At 35.6% G+C, this 17014-nt stretch overlaps 1 protein-coding gene across 2 annotated transcripts; it reads right to left on the bottom strand.

Annotated features, from left to right (window-relative positions):
• Positions 1–34: 34 nt before the first annotated feature.
• LOC307012046 (occludin) lies at positions 35–16398 on the bottom strand. 2 transcript variants are annotated; one of them, XM_079638264.1, is made up of 9 exons: positions 16310–16398; positions 16048–16140; positions 12270–13046; positions 10554–10715; positions 5545–5696; positions 3120–3338; positions 1757–1928; positions 1632–1673; positions 35–1513 (listed from the first exon to the last, which is right to left on the bottom strand). In XM_079638264.1, the coding sequence occupies exons 3-9, from the start codon at positions 13020–13022 to the stop codon at positions 1415–1417; spliced, it is 1599 nt and encodes a 532-aa protein (XP_079494390.1). In that variant the 5' UTR covers positions 13023–13046; positions 16048–16140; positions 16310–16398; the 3' UTR covers positions 35–1414. The 2 variants fall into 2 exon arrangements, with proteins under 2 accessions (XP_079494390.1, XP_079494389.1); XM_079638263.1 differs by lacking the exon at positions 16310–16398 and having other exon boundaries at positions 16048–16187.
• Between the last annotated feature and the right edge of the window lie 616 nt (positions 16399–17014).

Raw genomic sequence — 17014 nt, 5'->3', positions numbered from 1 at the left:
CATTTGCTCTTATACACTCGACGACGCATGTCCTAAGTTGAAAAATGTACTTTATTTATAATAATAAATACATACATAATCTTATACGTGACATTGATATTCAATTAATCTTACACTTTTTAAATTACGTAAATAATTATATATTATAGTACCTTAATTTTAACCTCTACTACATTTTCTACTTTGCTATTGATGTTATTTGCATATTTTCATATTGTTCTGCATTTATAAATGAAAACAAAACTTTACACCGTAAATAACCTGGCTGTAGATCAAACTTAAAATACAAAACTTTATTGAAAATAGAAAGGACAACAAATATGTAGATAAACATAAATGCTGTTATGCACATGAGAAAAACAAAAAAAGCATTATCTCATTAACAGCTGAAAATGAATGCCCTATAAAGGTTACTTTTAAATCTTTTCAGTGTTCATACAAAACGGTAAACAACCAAAACAACCTCTGAACAAAACTTATTTGATGTCTATAACAACATAAAACAAATGGAACTTCAATATTTGATCTTGCATAGATAGTTGATTAGTTAGAAATTAAGCAGTTATTATTTGTTTCAAAAATAGTGTGAAAATCACAATATCCCCCAAATGAATCAAATGCAACATAAACATCTAAAGCTACATTAACAGAATTCTTGCATATGTGTACAAATTTGCATAGTGTACCACTGGCACTGGTTTTACTATCGCTACTGAATTTAAAATTCCAGTTTCGCTTTGTGATTTAAAATTCCAAATATTATCTTCTTTCACAGAGGCAGTCAGTTGTTTAAAAAAAATGAAAAGACAATATTTTTTAATGGTGTGCGAGATTAAATATCTCAGTTGTTCTTGGGAACTGTTCTGGAAATGATAACTTTCATGGTTTCTGACTTGAAAATAAGCAGTGACCCACTGTTACACCTTGACAATCACATTCACAAGCATTCACAATAAAGCACACTTAACTCACCTACAGTCATACACAAGGAAACTGACTGCATTGATGTCTATGCAGGTGCAAATTACTCAGTCGGAAAAGGATTGTCCAAAGTACAAACTCATGCACCGCTGTAATCAGCTGACCTTGAGGTTAGAACTCACACCCAAATCACACACAAACAACACAATGACAATATCTGAATGCTTTATGGCATTTTACAGGCTATATGAAGTCAAGCAGATGTTTCCAGTGAAAAAACATGTTCCAGGAAATGGAAAGACTTTGAAAGGACCTCGTTTCCAAGGCAACCATCTTTAGGGCTCAGGTTAATCATAAGCACCGGGTGAAGCCAATGTTACAGCAGTTTAGGATTCGGGCAGCTTTGGTCACACAGTCATTTAAAGGCTTCGTCATGGCCGCCCATGATTAGTTAAATGCAAAAATGTAGAAAAAGGAGAGCGTTGTTAGCTTATTACTGACCACGGTCGTAGATCTTAACTATTCGTTTAATATGGAAAAGCTTGTGGCGCAGTTTGCGACATTGGTGCTTCTTGTTTTGATAATCTGGCATCTAAGCAGAGAGAATAAGGGAAAGAGAGCCTCATATTAACATCAAAAAGCAGAGCATCTATTACTATGAATGCGAGTCACATGTTTAGTCATTCTTAAGTTTTGTGATCAAGACTCACCCGTTTTATGTCTTTCAGACGATTATATTCCTCTGCTACAGCCTATAACGTGAGATAAAAAAGAAAGTCATGCATTTGAACAACAGGGTGTTGAACTTTTAATCTAAAATGTTTCAGTCACTCACCTGGTACTTGGACGTTCCCTCATCAAGTGTGTCCAGCTCTCTGCTGAGCTTGTTTATCTGATCGCTGATGTCATCCATTTCGGCACACAGCTCCTTATAGGTCCTGAGGTCCGAGTCAAACTCTTTCTTATACTCGTGTCGCTGGGGATCAGACGTGATCTCCGGATACAGACTGATTGGGAATGAAACAGAAGGCAGTTAACATGGAAGTACACAGGAACATGGATGTTGTGATACTTGCTGCGACTTATGTATATTCAGCTTTAATGCAGAAAAAGATAAAGGGGATCAATAGTCATTTGGTAATTATTTAATAAACATTTATCCTAAGAAATGTTATCCACTTTTTTTTAACAACAATCCCTTTGGAGCGACCTAGAGTTAAGCATTTTGATCAAGGCAACAATGATGGTATTTAATGGATTAACTGCTGTGGAGTTTGAGCTGACAGCCTTTTATTTGCCACAACGCAGAAAAACACCCACCATTAACAGAGTAAAGGAGTACACATTTACCATTGCTCAGCGAAATTTAGCTATTTTGTTTCACTAATGTAAAATACTAACATTCACCGAAATTTGGCTAATGTGAAATACTACCATTCACTGATATTTAGCTTTTGTAAAATTCAGAGAAGTGCTGAAATTTTGCTTAAGTAAAATATCAACATTCGCTAATGTGAAATTCTGCTATTTGCCAAGATTTCACTTCTGTAAAATTCCACTATATACCCAAATTTTGCTAATGTGACATCAGTATTGGCTGAAATTGTGGTAATTTACTCTGAGTATTGTGGCTACCCAAACTTTAAACTCTATAGTCTTCATTTATGTAAAAAAAAAAAAAAAAAAAAAAAAAAGGAAATAAAAAGCAAACTAGTGAGAAAATATGGCTAGAATTAGTTATAATGCAGTGAATACAAGTATTTTATATTGGGTAACACTTTACAAAGAAAGGTTTTTACTGATTAACATTAATTAACAATAAACTAACAATGAAAATAGTTTCTACATTTAGTAATCTTGGTTCATTTTAATCTCAACTTTCACCAATACATTTTTTTGTGAACTAAAATGAAAAATTAAACTTACATTAACAAATGTCAATAAATGCTGTAAAATGTATCATTAAAACAAATGAGACCATAGGTTTATTGCTTGCTAAGAGATTTTCCTTTCATGGTCCAACATGGTCTGTTTTTTTAACTCATGTAAACATGCACACGTTTGCAACAGCCTGTGACCCTAATAACCAAAATTAGTCTATGATGTTATCATGTGGACATGCGTGGCAGAGATGATTCTCCCCCCTATAAACTTCCATGCAGTGTCCAAGGGAATGCATTACTAAAACGGAGCCTCACCGTGTCCATAGATCCTCATCAAAATCGTTGGCCGTCTCTCCTCCCGTGGTGTACTCCGTCTCGTACTGGGACTCGTCCAGCTCAGGGTTCCTCCTGCGTCTCTTGCCCCTGGAGGCGGACGGTTTGCGGATGGTGTCGGTCTGGTCGGAGGGGCTGGAGCTCACTTCTCCTGACGGGGATGTAGAGTGAGATGGGTGGCTGAAAGAGCGCTCAGGGTAACTGTGGGAGGAAAGACCAACGTTACTACTGTATCCGAACAGAGAATCAAGGCAACAATCGAAATATTCTTCAGAATACTGTATGACAATCTGAGAAAAGGGGGGTTAAGACTGTGTAGTTATGAGGAAATTAATGAACTGAATGAGGAAATGCATATCAGAAACATGATTAATGTGAAAGATTCATAATTTTTTTTTCTTTTCTTTCATATTTAGACTATTATACCCTGTTTTTAAATATAGCATTAACAGAAACATGTTGGCAATTTTGTAGTAAAATATTATTTATTCAAGTTATAAGCATTTCAAATATTGGTGTTCGTGAGGACATTTTAGAAAATATGGCCCTCACAAGTATAGCCAAAACAGTACTTAGCAAAATAGCTTATTATTGTACCTCAATGTGATTTTTTTTGTGCTTGTTTTCCAATAAATGTTGACTATTAAAAGAAATGAAGAGCCAATCATCTTTTACAGAGACATTGCCTGTTTGTTAAATCTTAACAGGGACTTTGCCAACACTGTCTATAGAAAAAGGATATGAATTCATTCATTTATATTGAATCAATACCATCAAAGCTCATAGAGCCACACAGAGAGACAGAGGCAGACATGGAGGGAGAAACTTAATTTAAAAACAAATTATAGTGAAAGAACATCTGATTAAAAAATGCAGCTAGTTTGATCTCAGGCCAAGACACGTCATACTGGTGTAATCTAACCTGACTTCATGAAACTAATGGCCCAGATCATTAGCCAGACTAATGGCCCAGATAACTAATTTAAAAGCACAATAGCACTGCTGACCTAACTTCATCTAGCAAAGGTCACAAAAAAAAAGTCTAAAAATACCACAGCACCGGCTAGTTTTAATCGGTGGTAAACTGCACACTATCGTTCCAAAGTTTGGGCTTTTGAGCAGCAAATAAGCATCAGAATGATTTCTGAAGGATCGTGTAACACTGAAGACTGGAGTAATGATGCTGAAAAATCAGCTAAATTCTAATAACATTATCTTATCTAATAAATTAAGCCCTGGTGACCATGAGACTTCTTTTAAAAAAATTGTTTTAAACCCTACTGACCCCAAACGTTTGATCAGTAGTGTATGAACAACTGGAATGCAATTTCAAATGACCTTTAAACAGACAAGAGTGGAAATTGATCAGCAAAAATATAATTTCATGTCACATTTTTATATCATCTGGACTTTTTAAAATGTTTGATATAGTTTAGATTTTATGAGATGTATATCCCAGTATACGTTGCCCTATTAGAGTATTTATTTCTATGATTTATTTGATACAAAAAAAAAAAAGCAATATGCAAAATATACTGCATGTATGACGTCCAAGCGTCCAAAACTTACGCCATACACATTTCTTGTATGTTTAGCTCCATCCCTAATCAATCATATAATGTAATTAATTGATGATACAACATATCATTTTCTAAGTAATCCTGAAGACATCATCTACCATGTTCGAGAGAAAAGACGACAGAAAAGAGGAGAGCAGTCAGGAGGAAAGACAGCTTGTATGATAAGTGTGCCGAGTAAAGTGTGAGTGCCAAGTAGCATGCAGGTGCTGCCTTGAGAACCAGACCAAAAAAAGTTATGTGCACCCCTGGCAATAATACAATAACCTGTACAGGGGTCCAGTTTATCTTGAGACACCACTCACTGTCAATACTGCGGATAATCCTTTTTTTTTTTTACTACGTAATCTCAGGGGATACAGATTCAAAATCAGAAGCAACATACAGTATGACTTAATTTTCTTTTTCAACAAAGACAATGTTCACAATTAATATTAGCCGTTGTTTTGCATTTTTTGCTTAAGTAAGATTAATATATGCCTACTTTCTACAAAGTCAGAATGTCCAGAACTATGGGCGGGCGCGTTGGCTTCAGGTCAAACTAATAAAACGAGAAATGATTTGAACCTGAAGTCATGTGAGCCACATGCTCCAAACAGACTCAACTATGATAATGATAACAGAATTTGATGAAAGATTCTTTCTCATGCCTCCTCCAAGATAATAAATAGTATGTATCCTGTGGTACATGTTGCCTGTTTAAGGGTTAAGCAATAAAGTTGCCGCCAAAATTTCCTTAGCAGGGTCATGCAATATTGCCTGTTTACATGGAGCTCAGCATTCAATTCTCCAGCTAGGCCAGGGCCGGCCCGGATCACTCACTCACTCACCCGATAATATTGTGGGTCTCCGAGCTAAAGACACTGCCAGTCTTCAGGGGAATGGAGCCGACACTGGGGGCAGAAACCAGAACAGGAGTCATCTTCTCTGAAAACACCATGGACGCCTCCCGCACGCTCTGTCCATCCTGTACACGGTTGACCTGAAAAAGGAACAAACTTCCCGTTTAGTACAAAGTCTGCAAACTTCGATACATATCTGAACAAAGAGTCTGACGTGCGTAAAATCAGGAAGCAACATTTTTCAGATAATGACAGGCAAAAGGTCTCAGTGTTTTTTCAACTTTAAGATTGTTTAAGATTAACAGGAATATTTCTACATACAAGGTCATTTAGCAGTGGCTCTTATCCAAAGTGGCTAAATAAAATCAATAAATAAAGATCCATTTTATTTATAGCTGAATTTTCAGCATCATTACTCCAGTATTCAGTGTCACATGATCCTTCAGAAATCATTTCGTATCATTATCAATGTTAAAAACAGGTGTGCTGCTTAATATTTTTGTAGATACCATTATGCATTTTTTTTAGGATTCTTTGATGTATAAAGTTAAAAAGAAAAGCATTTGAAATAGAAATCTGTTGTAACATTATTAATGTTTTTACTGTCACTTTTGATCAATTTAATGCATATTTGCTGTTAAAATCTTTCGCAAAGTTACTTAAAATAAATAAAAAAATATCAGTTTTATTTGTATAAGCTTATGCCTACCTATAAGTATGTTATGTATATTTCTATAATGTAAGACTAAATTATTCAATCATAAATCTGTCTTGAATCCAGTTTTTTAAAACTGAATTCTGTGCAGAACATTATACAAACACAGAAACCATTTTGGAACCATTGTTTAGACTTTATTTTCCTCCTGCTAACGTACAGGAAAGTCCGCAGCGAATAAGAAGCAAAAGTGCTTCCTGTTTAAGTTTGATTTCAGAGGATGTTCTCGGCATGTAAGTTTTGTGACAAACATACAATGCCAATAGTTATGACTTCTAGTTCAATATGAGTGTCAGAAAAGCTCCTTATTTATAATATTTGTTTCTAAAATACAAAGGTGTACAAATGAGTGGCCATGTGAATAAAAGGAAAAACTATTCCGAGCAGTACACTGCTATAACAATGAAAGCAGGTACATGTGTGGAAGGGATTGTTTGTCTTGTTCTGGAGAGGTTGTATGTGACTGTGTGTGTTCGGAGGAGGACGCAGCAGGAAAGAGGGTGGAGGAGCATTTCCTTGCAGCTGGGGAGAAGGGGAAAAGCCACTGTATAGAAGAGCCCAAGTCATCCAGGAATTCCAACAATGCTTTCCCTGCAAGAGCTACTGCAAGCACTGATCCGTGATCACGCTACATAAGCAGGGAAAGAATGCTTGAGAACTAAAAAGAGGGTCGTTTCGTGCCCGTGACCTCCTTTTACACAAGAAAAAAAGTGAAGGAGAGATAGAAAGGCAAGGAGAGAAAGGTATTCAAAGGGAGTGTGTGGAACGCTGTCAGATCTCATAGATCTACTGAAAGCACCAGGGCAGAGAGAGGCAGGCCAGTCTCATGATGGTAGTAATTATGTTTCCAATGGACTTAATCCAAAATCAAACTGCACCCTACAGAGCCTCTACTAGCAGCTACAGGTTCATTAACAACCTGCAGACTGGACCAAAGATTTATTGCTTAGAAGTTGCTCATTTATAGCTCAGGAGGATTTTAAGTTAGCAACTTTGTCTTAGACATTTCTCCTTAAATTCCCAGAAGTTAAATAGAAACAAATGAGGCCATTTTAACCTGCGCTAAGACAAGAGTATAGAGCTTTAGAATTATGGATGGTTTTTGAAATGTAATGAGCAAAGTTTAAGTTTATACTGAGTTCTCAAGAGTTTTTATTGCAGACATTGGTATCTTGGTAAATCTGAGCAGTGAGCACAGTGTGATCTCTTCTGAAATGCTAAAGGAGACACATTTTCTAGGGTCTCGGGAGACAATCTGAGGAGCCATTAGCTCTCCATTTGATCTGTCTAGGAAAAACAATTAGAGGCCACATCACGCCCTTTACTAGAGTCTAGACTAGGTACTAGGGTTTACTAGAATAGGCTTAAATGTTATATTTGACATTGTTGCAGCACTTTTCCTCTGGGCTGTGTTTGTCAAAAGCATCGTGAGCTAAGTTGATCGTAGACACCATTGGTGGCAAAGGTTCTACTATCTACTTAGGGTATGTTTTACACAACAACGATGTACTAAAAGCGGAGAGTTTTTCCTTTGCGTTTTCAGCAACAAGGTTGTCAAAACAATCCCTGTTCACACAAATCCACGCAAACGACTAAAAACACTGTATTATTCATGCCAGGCCAGTAGTTGGCGATGTCACTTTGTAAAGAAAATACGCACCTATAGACTGAACACGTAATGCGCATGACGTCACCGCTTTCAAACATTCGCGTTTTTAACGGTATCGGTATCAAAAACTTGCACTTTCAATCTCGTTTTAAATTTTTTGCATTTTCAGGCCCCCAAAACGCTGTTGTTGTGTAAATGAACAGCCATAATGCATAAAAAGTTTTCCGTTTTTAGTTGAAAACAGTGTTGAGTAAACGTACCCTTAAGGCTTACAATGCTTTTGGGAAACGCATCCCTGTTTATTTCCTGTCTCTATGAAGCAATGTCTTCTGGAAAGCACATTGTGCTCTGATTGGTTGGCTGGACAGGTGTGTTGTGATTGGTCAACCGCTTCAAATGATTTTCTGAAATGTTACGCCCCTTGGCCCTTGCCATAACTGTGAGTTTCAGCACACTACTATCAAAACTCAACCTGCGTATATCTTAGATGGGAATTATTTAATTGAGGAATATTGCGTTTAATGTTAAAACGGAGTCAGACAAAGATGGAGAGACTCAAGAAGAAGTGACAACATGTAGAATGCAACAGGACGTCTCTGAATGGTTAGTTGATGCATTTATGTTGCTGATGTTGAGTTAATATCTTCAATTAGGATATTCTGTCATGGTAATCTATAAATCGCTCATATAGGAACTGTTGTGAGATGCACACAGAGTGACTTTCTATTGCATGTGAAAAGATGGATGCTAAAGTTTGATCAGACTCACAAATGTGCTTGACTACAACAACTCTTCCTCTTCTCAACATGGACTGCGTGTTCCCGGGGGCGGGGTTTATGTAAATTTTAGGGTTGGTGATGTCACTAACCCGTGAGGAATGTCGTGTAGCCCTACCAGCCGTTTGTTGTAGTCCTTTTCTTTAAAAGCAAATATCCTCCTTTGCTTTGAACTTTGAGCATTGTAACTTTGCTGCAGATGTTGTTTATGCTCAAACAGCAACATTACACACTAACTAAAGTTAGAAAAGTGAAATCACACTCCTTTAATCTGATCACAATTAAATTAAAGTAAAAAAAGCCTGTTTTTTAAAATAACCTTTATTCCTTGAATTGCTCCTCTTTTTCAAGAGTCACAATGAGTAATGCAATGTTACTGTGTGATGCACACATACACAAAACCTGACTCATGTTCTTTTACACAGCACAAAATGTACTGTACCACTGAAACACACCGTTCTGCAACACAAATTAAATCGTACATGCAATGCAAACATACGTTATTATTGTCACGTGTCAGTTCATGTTTGGAGTTGTTTCAGTTTGTGTTTTGATTGGTTGCTGTTTTCCTTTGTTCTTTTCCCTCCTCTTCTTTTGTTTCTACGGTTACTATCACTATGAGTTCATTTGTCCCAGCTGTGTATGATTAGTTATCTCGTTTCTGCCATTTAAGATGCATTGCACCCCTTCTTTCAGTCTTTGTCCGATCTCCGTTGCGTGTATGTGTGTTTTCCCTGCCTGTCAGCTTGTTCCAGATCACTATTATTAACGTTTGAGTGTGTGTATCTATAATCGGAGTCTTCAGTCTGTTCCTGAGGAAACCACAGTGTGACAACTATATTCTGGCTAGTGTGATATATTTAGCTATTTTTAAAATAAGCAACATTAGATGATAACAAGTCTCGCATAGCTGATGAACAGTTTGGTTAGTTACAGGACTTACTGACAGCTAATTTACATACTATGTAAATGAGTATTCATCTAATTTCAGAAATCTTTGGCGAAAAACGATTGCAAAAATATTGTTAAAATAGATGTACATGAATAAATCTGTTTTTGTTAAGTTTTAGCTACTTTCTATCTACTATTTTTCATCCATATTAAATATTTTTTATAAATATGCTTCTAGATAGATTGCATTTACCCAAAATGCATTTTAAGATTATAAATGTATGTTCCTGCTACTCAAAGTATATTTTGTAATGTATTTTGTAATTTCAAGGTTTAAATGAAATATATATTTAATTTGAAACTGCTACACTCTTTAATATCTCCATCAATATTGGCCATTAAAAACACTTCTAATAAATATGTGTATACTTCAACATTTAATTTATTCAATGAATAGCAAACAAATAATACTAATTCAAGTATGCTTCCAAACCGTCCGGGAATTACAAAAGTTTAACAGTTCACAGTCCCAAGAAGTTAAAAGCTACTCGACTCTTTCAGTTTGGTTAATAATCAATCACAGCGAAACTAGGCTGGCCGTTAACAAACAGACCGTATCAGCGATTCGTTCAACCTTGTGACTGAATTATCACCAGTGTCGCACAGGCCATTGAAACTATTAAAGGCTTCAAAACATCCATAAACCGCTCCCATACCTAAACAAAAGGTATTGATTGACTATCACAAACAATTTAGCAGAATTAAACCGCTTGTGGTATGTTGCTGGAGCCTATAACTTGCACAATGAAATGTATTGGAATACTGTTTGCTTTAAGTTTAGAGACTATAAGCCTGACACTGGCCTTTCATTTTCATCAGCTTAGGCAAGACACTTCATGCAACTTTGACCTGGGTGTGCCATTTACCGGTAGTTATTGACCATGTGATTCATCTTTCATGCAGCACGTCTCAGCCTAGAAGACAACGTGGTAATATGGAAACTCACCCAATCCTCCACATCTCTGCCCTCGGTTCCTCCGATCAGTGGCCGGTCCCAGTAGATGTTTGGCTTCCCGTAGTGCCAGATTTTACTTCTGGTTCTGTAGGAGAAGAAAGCTGCCACAGCCAGTGCCAGCACAACCATGAACCCACAAACCATTGCAACTGCCTGAGAAAGATGAAATTGTATCGTTAAGTCCAATGCATACAGAAATGTTTTTATCATACTAAGCTAAACTAATGGTAACACTTTACAATAAGGTTTCATTTGTTAACATAAGTCAATGTATTATTATGAACTAACCATGAGCAATATATTTGTTACTGTATTAATCTTTGTTAACAAAGTTAGTTAATAAAAATACACTTGATCATTGTTTGTTCATGTTAGTTCACAGTGCATTAGCTAATGTTAAAATACAACTTTTGATTTTAATAATGTTATTAGTAAATGTTGAAATTAACATTAACAAAGATTAATCAATTCTGTAGAAGTGCTGTTCATTATTAGTTCATGTTAACTAATGAGGTTAACTAATGTTAACTAATGAAACCTTATTGTAAAGTGTTAGCATAATAATTTAGCATACTACAAGTATTATCTTAATAATCATCTCCCTCTTATAATTAAATATTCTATATTAAAATGAAAGTTCTGGGTTATTAAAAACTGCATATTATACACAATTATTTTGACTCTTTTTTTCTTAGCTTGCAAAAATTAACAGAAAAAGTGTTGCACTCACAATGGAAGCCCAATTCATATTTTTTAAAGCATTTGGATTCAATTTTCCATTAAAATGCACATTTTATTTATTTGAGGTGTAACTGTTCTCAAACAAAATAGTTGTTTTGAGGAAAGACTACTTTTATTTATGGTTATACTTACGAAATACACTGAACATTTTTTTAACCTGTGCTAAATTAAACTAGTAAATTCATTGTTTTAAGAAAGAAATCTATATTTATTTAATTAATTCTATCCATTCCACTTTGAATCATTAAAGGGTAGTTCACACAAAAATATATTTTTTTCATCAACTACTCACCATAATATCATTCCAAATCCATCTTTCATTTCGCAAACAATTAAGCAAGTTCGAGCTTATGTTTACCATATTTGATGTGCTTTATGTATGTGCGTTGATCAATGTTTATATGTGAATAAAAGCCTAAATAAACTGTTCATCATATAAAGTGACCGTATCTCTTCAGAAGTCTTGGATTAAAGCGCTCGATTCATATGGATGTCTTTCGTCAGAGACAGTTTTGAACTTGGACTTTCAAATCTGGCAGGTTTCATTAAAAATATCTTTATTTGTTTTGAAGATGAACGAAAGTTTTATGGGTTTGGGTGAGTAAATGATGCCAAAAATTCTATTTAACATCACTTAATCAACCTAAATATACTGAGAAAAAATGTAGAAAGTAAATTTCACAGTTAATTACAAAGAATCAGCAAGTAGCATTGAATTAAACATGACATTTTTAAGTAGAAAGACTGAAACTTTGAACTTTGAAAAATATATTTTTTAAATCTACTACGCATTGCTCTTCAAAATGCAATGTTAGGGTTAGATCAGGCTTCCATTGTGGGCGTCCTGTCAGATTTTACACAATAAGGGACAAGTTATGGTCTGTTGTAATCCTTTGTTTGTAGACTATAAAGAAAACACAAATTAAAGAAAGACATTTCCAAACATCCTGTAAGTTTAAATGGTACCTCCTGAGGGTCCACGTAGCAGTAGTGGTACAAGTACTGGTTATAGACAGGAAAGCCGGCCCCCATTCCTGACACGCTGCTTCCGTAGAGGTTCTGACACATCATAAGCATGGGGTTGTAGTATGAGCTGGTGGAGCTTTGGGCCATTGGGTTCACTCCTACAATGTACACAATGTTTATAATGCCCTGAATCCCAGCCATTATGGAACTGACAATAAGCACCACAAGAAAGAACTTCCTGCTGCGGAACGTGTTTGTTTTGGAGAAGCTGGCTGCAAAGAATCCCAAAGCGATGATGAAGTTTATGGCAGCGACGGCGATCATGCTGGTCTTTGCCGAGTAAGGGGTCGGGTAAGAATTGTAGCTTCCGTAACCATATCCACCACTTCCATATCCACCACTTCCGTATCCACCACTTCCGTATCCGTACCCACTTCCGTATCCGTACCCACTTCCATATCCAGATCCGTAACCTAATCCGTACTGCATGTCCCAAACCAGAGTCGAGGCCACGCAGGCGAAGATTCCCAGACAGAGGATTATAACTGTCCCGATCATAATCTTTACAATTCCCGGAGGGGAGAACCACTTGTAGAAATGCTGTGGCACCTCCTCACCAATGTAGTAGGACCCTGGAGGTGGAGGGTATGGATCAAATTCACTCCGTGGGTCACTGAAGCTTCCCGGTGGTCCAAAGCCATTGGAAGGGGGAGTGTACATCGGGGGACTATCGTAGGGTTGTTTCTCAAACATCTCTCAATGATGACCAATGACTTGCTAAAAGAAGCAATTGAATGTGTCAATATGAATAGCATCACTCAGGTATTGCAAGCAAACAGAAAATGTATTAGGTTATTAATTTACTGTTTAAGACAAAAAACACCATAAAAGGTCCAATTCAAACAATGCACTATATTCCAGTCTAAGGAACTCAATAGCTTTGTGTAAGGAATAGATTGAAATAAGTAATTATTAACTGAAAAGAGTTCATGGAAACTCCTTAAACAAATAATTTTATAATATCTGACAACTTAAATTATATCATCATTTTATAAATTATATGAAATTACATTAAACAAGAATGTATTAAAGTTTGGGGCCAGTTAGATTTCGCTCACCAAGGCTGCATTTATTTGACCAATAATACAGTAAAAACTCCAATATTGTTTAATGCTATTACAATTTAAAATAACTGTTTTCTATTTAAATATATATTCAAATGTAATTTATTCCTGTGATGCATAGCTGAATTTTCAGCATCATTACTCCAGTCTTCAGTGTCACATGATCCTTCAGAAACATTTCTTGTTAAAACATTTGTGCTGTTTAAAGTTTAACATTTATTTGACAGAATTACATTATAACATTGATCAAATTAATGCATTGCTGAATATAATATATCTTCCTTGCTGAATATAATTATTATTATGTTTGACAGAAATGACAGACATAGTCATTATGGACAGTAATTATCCTTTTGTGCACTCTGGAAAAAATGACAAATAACCGCATACGGGTTTGAAACAAACCAGTGTGAGTAAACAATGACAGAATTATTATTTATAGTTGAACTGTCCTTTTACATGTCTTTGGTCAGCACGTCGTCAGTGACCTCTATTAATGGACAGGCCAAAATGACGTTACCCAAAACCACAAGCCGTGAAATCACTGTGCTGAAATAACCGTGCTGTTTATCAGTGTGAGGTAACAACAGAGAGCAGAGCGGAGACATCGGCACCAGGGATCAGAGTTTGTCCACACAAAGCCACTGTTTACAGGCCCGACCGTGGGAGTTCAACTCAATCTCAACCATTGTCCAGCACTGACTTTGAAATGCACAGATTTCCATTCCTGCCAAATATGCCGTTTGTTTCATTTCAGATCATATGGTCTGGGGATGAGGTCACAAACAGGGCAAAACTAGACAAAACAGGACTTACAATGTGTCTAATAATCGAAGGTTATATTATTTTATGGTCTAATGTTAGTTGTAGTTTCATGTTACCATGTTACATATTTCTAAATTAAATACAGCGCAATCTACTGAGATATTTTGCGTTCGAAAAAATACTCTTAATCAAATACTCAGTTTTAATATAGCACATGTAAATTCCTGAAAAATTCTTGCTAGACCTTTTGTTGTATTTGTAGATGTGATATGAAAGTCCTTGTATTGTTTTCTTAATTTATAATGCCTTATGTTATAAATTGTAATGTCATGATTTTACTCACTTCAATATATATTTATAATTTATTTAAATGCTTAGTTCACCCAAAAATGAAAGTTCTGTTATGAATTACTCACCCTCATGTCGTTCCAAACCTGTAAGACTTTCTTTCAATCTTCTAAACACAAACGAAGATCTTTTTGATGAAATCTGAGAGATTTCTGTTCCTCCATTGACCGCTACGCAACTTACACTTTGACGCTTAAAAAAGTTCATAAAGAGGTTGTAAAACCATATGAATTGAGCGGTTTAGTCCAAAAGTTCTCAAGAGACTCGATCACTTTATAAGATGAGCAGATTTAATTTAGGCTTTTATTCACATATAAACATTCAATGATCAGCGAAGAGTTTTATCTCTTTATGATCATGTTGAAGCTTCAAAGTGGTAGTTGTGTGGCTGTCAATGAAGGGACAGATCCCTCAGTTGTGTTTCGAAGATTGAACGAAAGTATTACGGGTTTGGAACAACATGAGGGTGAGTAATTAATAACAGAACTTTAATTTTTGGGTGAACTACCCCTTTAAAAGTCTTCTGTCTTAGAAAACAACAGAAGAATGCATACAACACTTTCAGAACTTGGCATAAGCCATTTCGTTTGCCTGGTTACTATGTGTTCACCTACTACCCAGCCTCCCCCAACTTCTCTCCTTTGTTATAGCAAAAAGTCAAGGCTGCACTCTGTCTGCGCATGGTTACCATGGTAATAAAGGCCTGAGGTAAAAAAAAAAGAGAGGTTTGGAAAGAATAACACAAGAGCTTCAGTGTCTGGGCCGCTCTGAGAGGGGGTGCCTACGCAGGCAGGCACATACAGTTGTAAGGATCAGGTGTCCTCAAGAGAGTCCCTTTCTTATTTACAATCCCGGCACAGGTTTGATTTAATGATTCATTAATGAATCTTTTGAATGACCAACAACAGGTGAGAGAGTAAAAAAAAAAAAAAGAGGATTTTTTTTCTTCTTCCATTTTTAGGCTGAAACTGTGCGGTCTTAGCCTACTTAAAAACTATAACAGTGCCACGGTAAAGTGATTGAATATATACACCATGGTAAGTTATTAACACCAAGGTATTAAAATAAAATAAAAAATACTACCACATGACATAGCCAAAAAACATGGTATTACTGTAGAATGATATCATGGTATAAAAGTAAAAACAACATGGTACATAGGTAAAAAAAAAAAGCATGGTATTACTATAATTTAATGCTCAAACGTAATAGTAGCCTACCATAGTACTTTTGAAGCAGATAATGATGTATGACACAAAAAGTAGGAGCAAACATCACACAATCTCTTATTGTTTATCGTCGTGAAACTGCTGCATGTCTATAACACACTACAATTAGTTTAAATAATTGAGACAAGTTTGATAATTTTATAAGAAGCTTTTATAAATAACTTTTATAAAATAGTTCTTATAAATAGCTAAACATTTATATTATATTTTAAAATCTAAACCATACATAGCCTATACATTTTTAAGCATAGCCTATATGCTTATCTAAAATACATGAAAAATCTAAAATAAACAAAGGAAAACATTGTTTACCTTTTTGAATCGGTCTTCTGATGAAAATATATTATTATTATCCCAGATTATTCCTCTTCGTCTTCAAATTCACTTCTTAGCTGCTGTTGACATCTATAATATATATAAAAAAAGTTCAGCAGGTAAAAGTAAAGGTGTTGTTCGAGACTCTCTCTCTCTCTCTCTCTCTCTCTTAAATCTCTCTGGTCCACCTGCGCCTGCATGCAGTGAAGCACATCTTTATTTGTCTCTCTGTATCAGAGGTCTGATTGTTTGGACTCACCAGTCCTGAGCCCCCTGAAAAAGATGTGGGTGGAAATGCATGAACGGCTGTGAAAATAAACTTCCTTGAGAACAAGTAGTTTACTCGATATAATCTACTAGGGACGTGACAGTTAGTCAGACCAGGGTTAATCCCATTGGACAAAAGTCGCGAGGGCGGGTCATTCCTGTCATGAAGTATTTCAACATTAAAACAACAACAACAAAAACACCCAGTTCGAAATTATTTTAGTTTCATATAATCACAAATAAGTGAACAAAGTAATTTTTTTCTTAGATAATTTCACTGTTCAAGCAGGTCAGGTGTTATAATTATTTCCCACGTAGGCTACGTGAAGTGTTAAAAACTAACGCGAAAATTATTATTTTTTAAACAAATATTCCATGGGTTTCTTTATTTTTTTTTTGATAGTTTTTGTTCCTTAATGATATCACTTTCCAAGAAGTGATTTGTTTAGCGAAAGCAAGTGCAAATCACAAAGAAATAACATCGATAAGTAGGATTTAACAAAATGAACACATTATGTCCGGTTTGAAAAAATAGAATAGAAATATAGAATATAGAATTATTAAATATAATTAAATATAGAATTATAGAAACTGGTATGATATTATCAACAGTTCAAAAGTTAAATATAAAAAATATGAATTAATAGCGCCCTCTTGCGCAGAATCGAAGGATGGCATGAGAATAAAGCGAGGTGAG

This window comes from Phoxinus phoxinus, assembly GCF_949152265.1.
Source record: "Phoxinus phoxinus genome assembly, chromosome: 15".
Taxonomy (NCBI): domain Eukaryota; kingdom Metazoa; phylum Chordata; class Actinopteri; order Cypriniformes; family Leuciscidae; genus Phoxinus; species Phoxinus phoxinus.
This window is presented reverse-complemented; position numbering and strand designations above follow the sequence as displayed.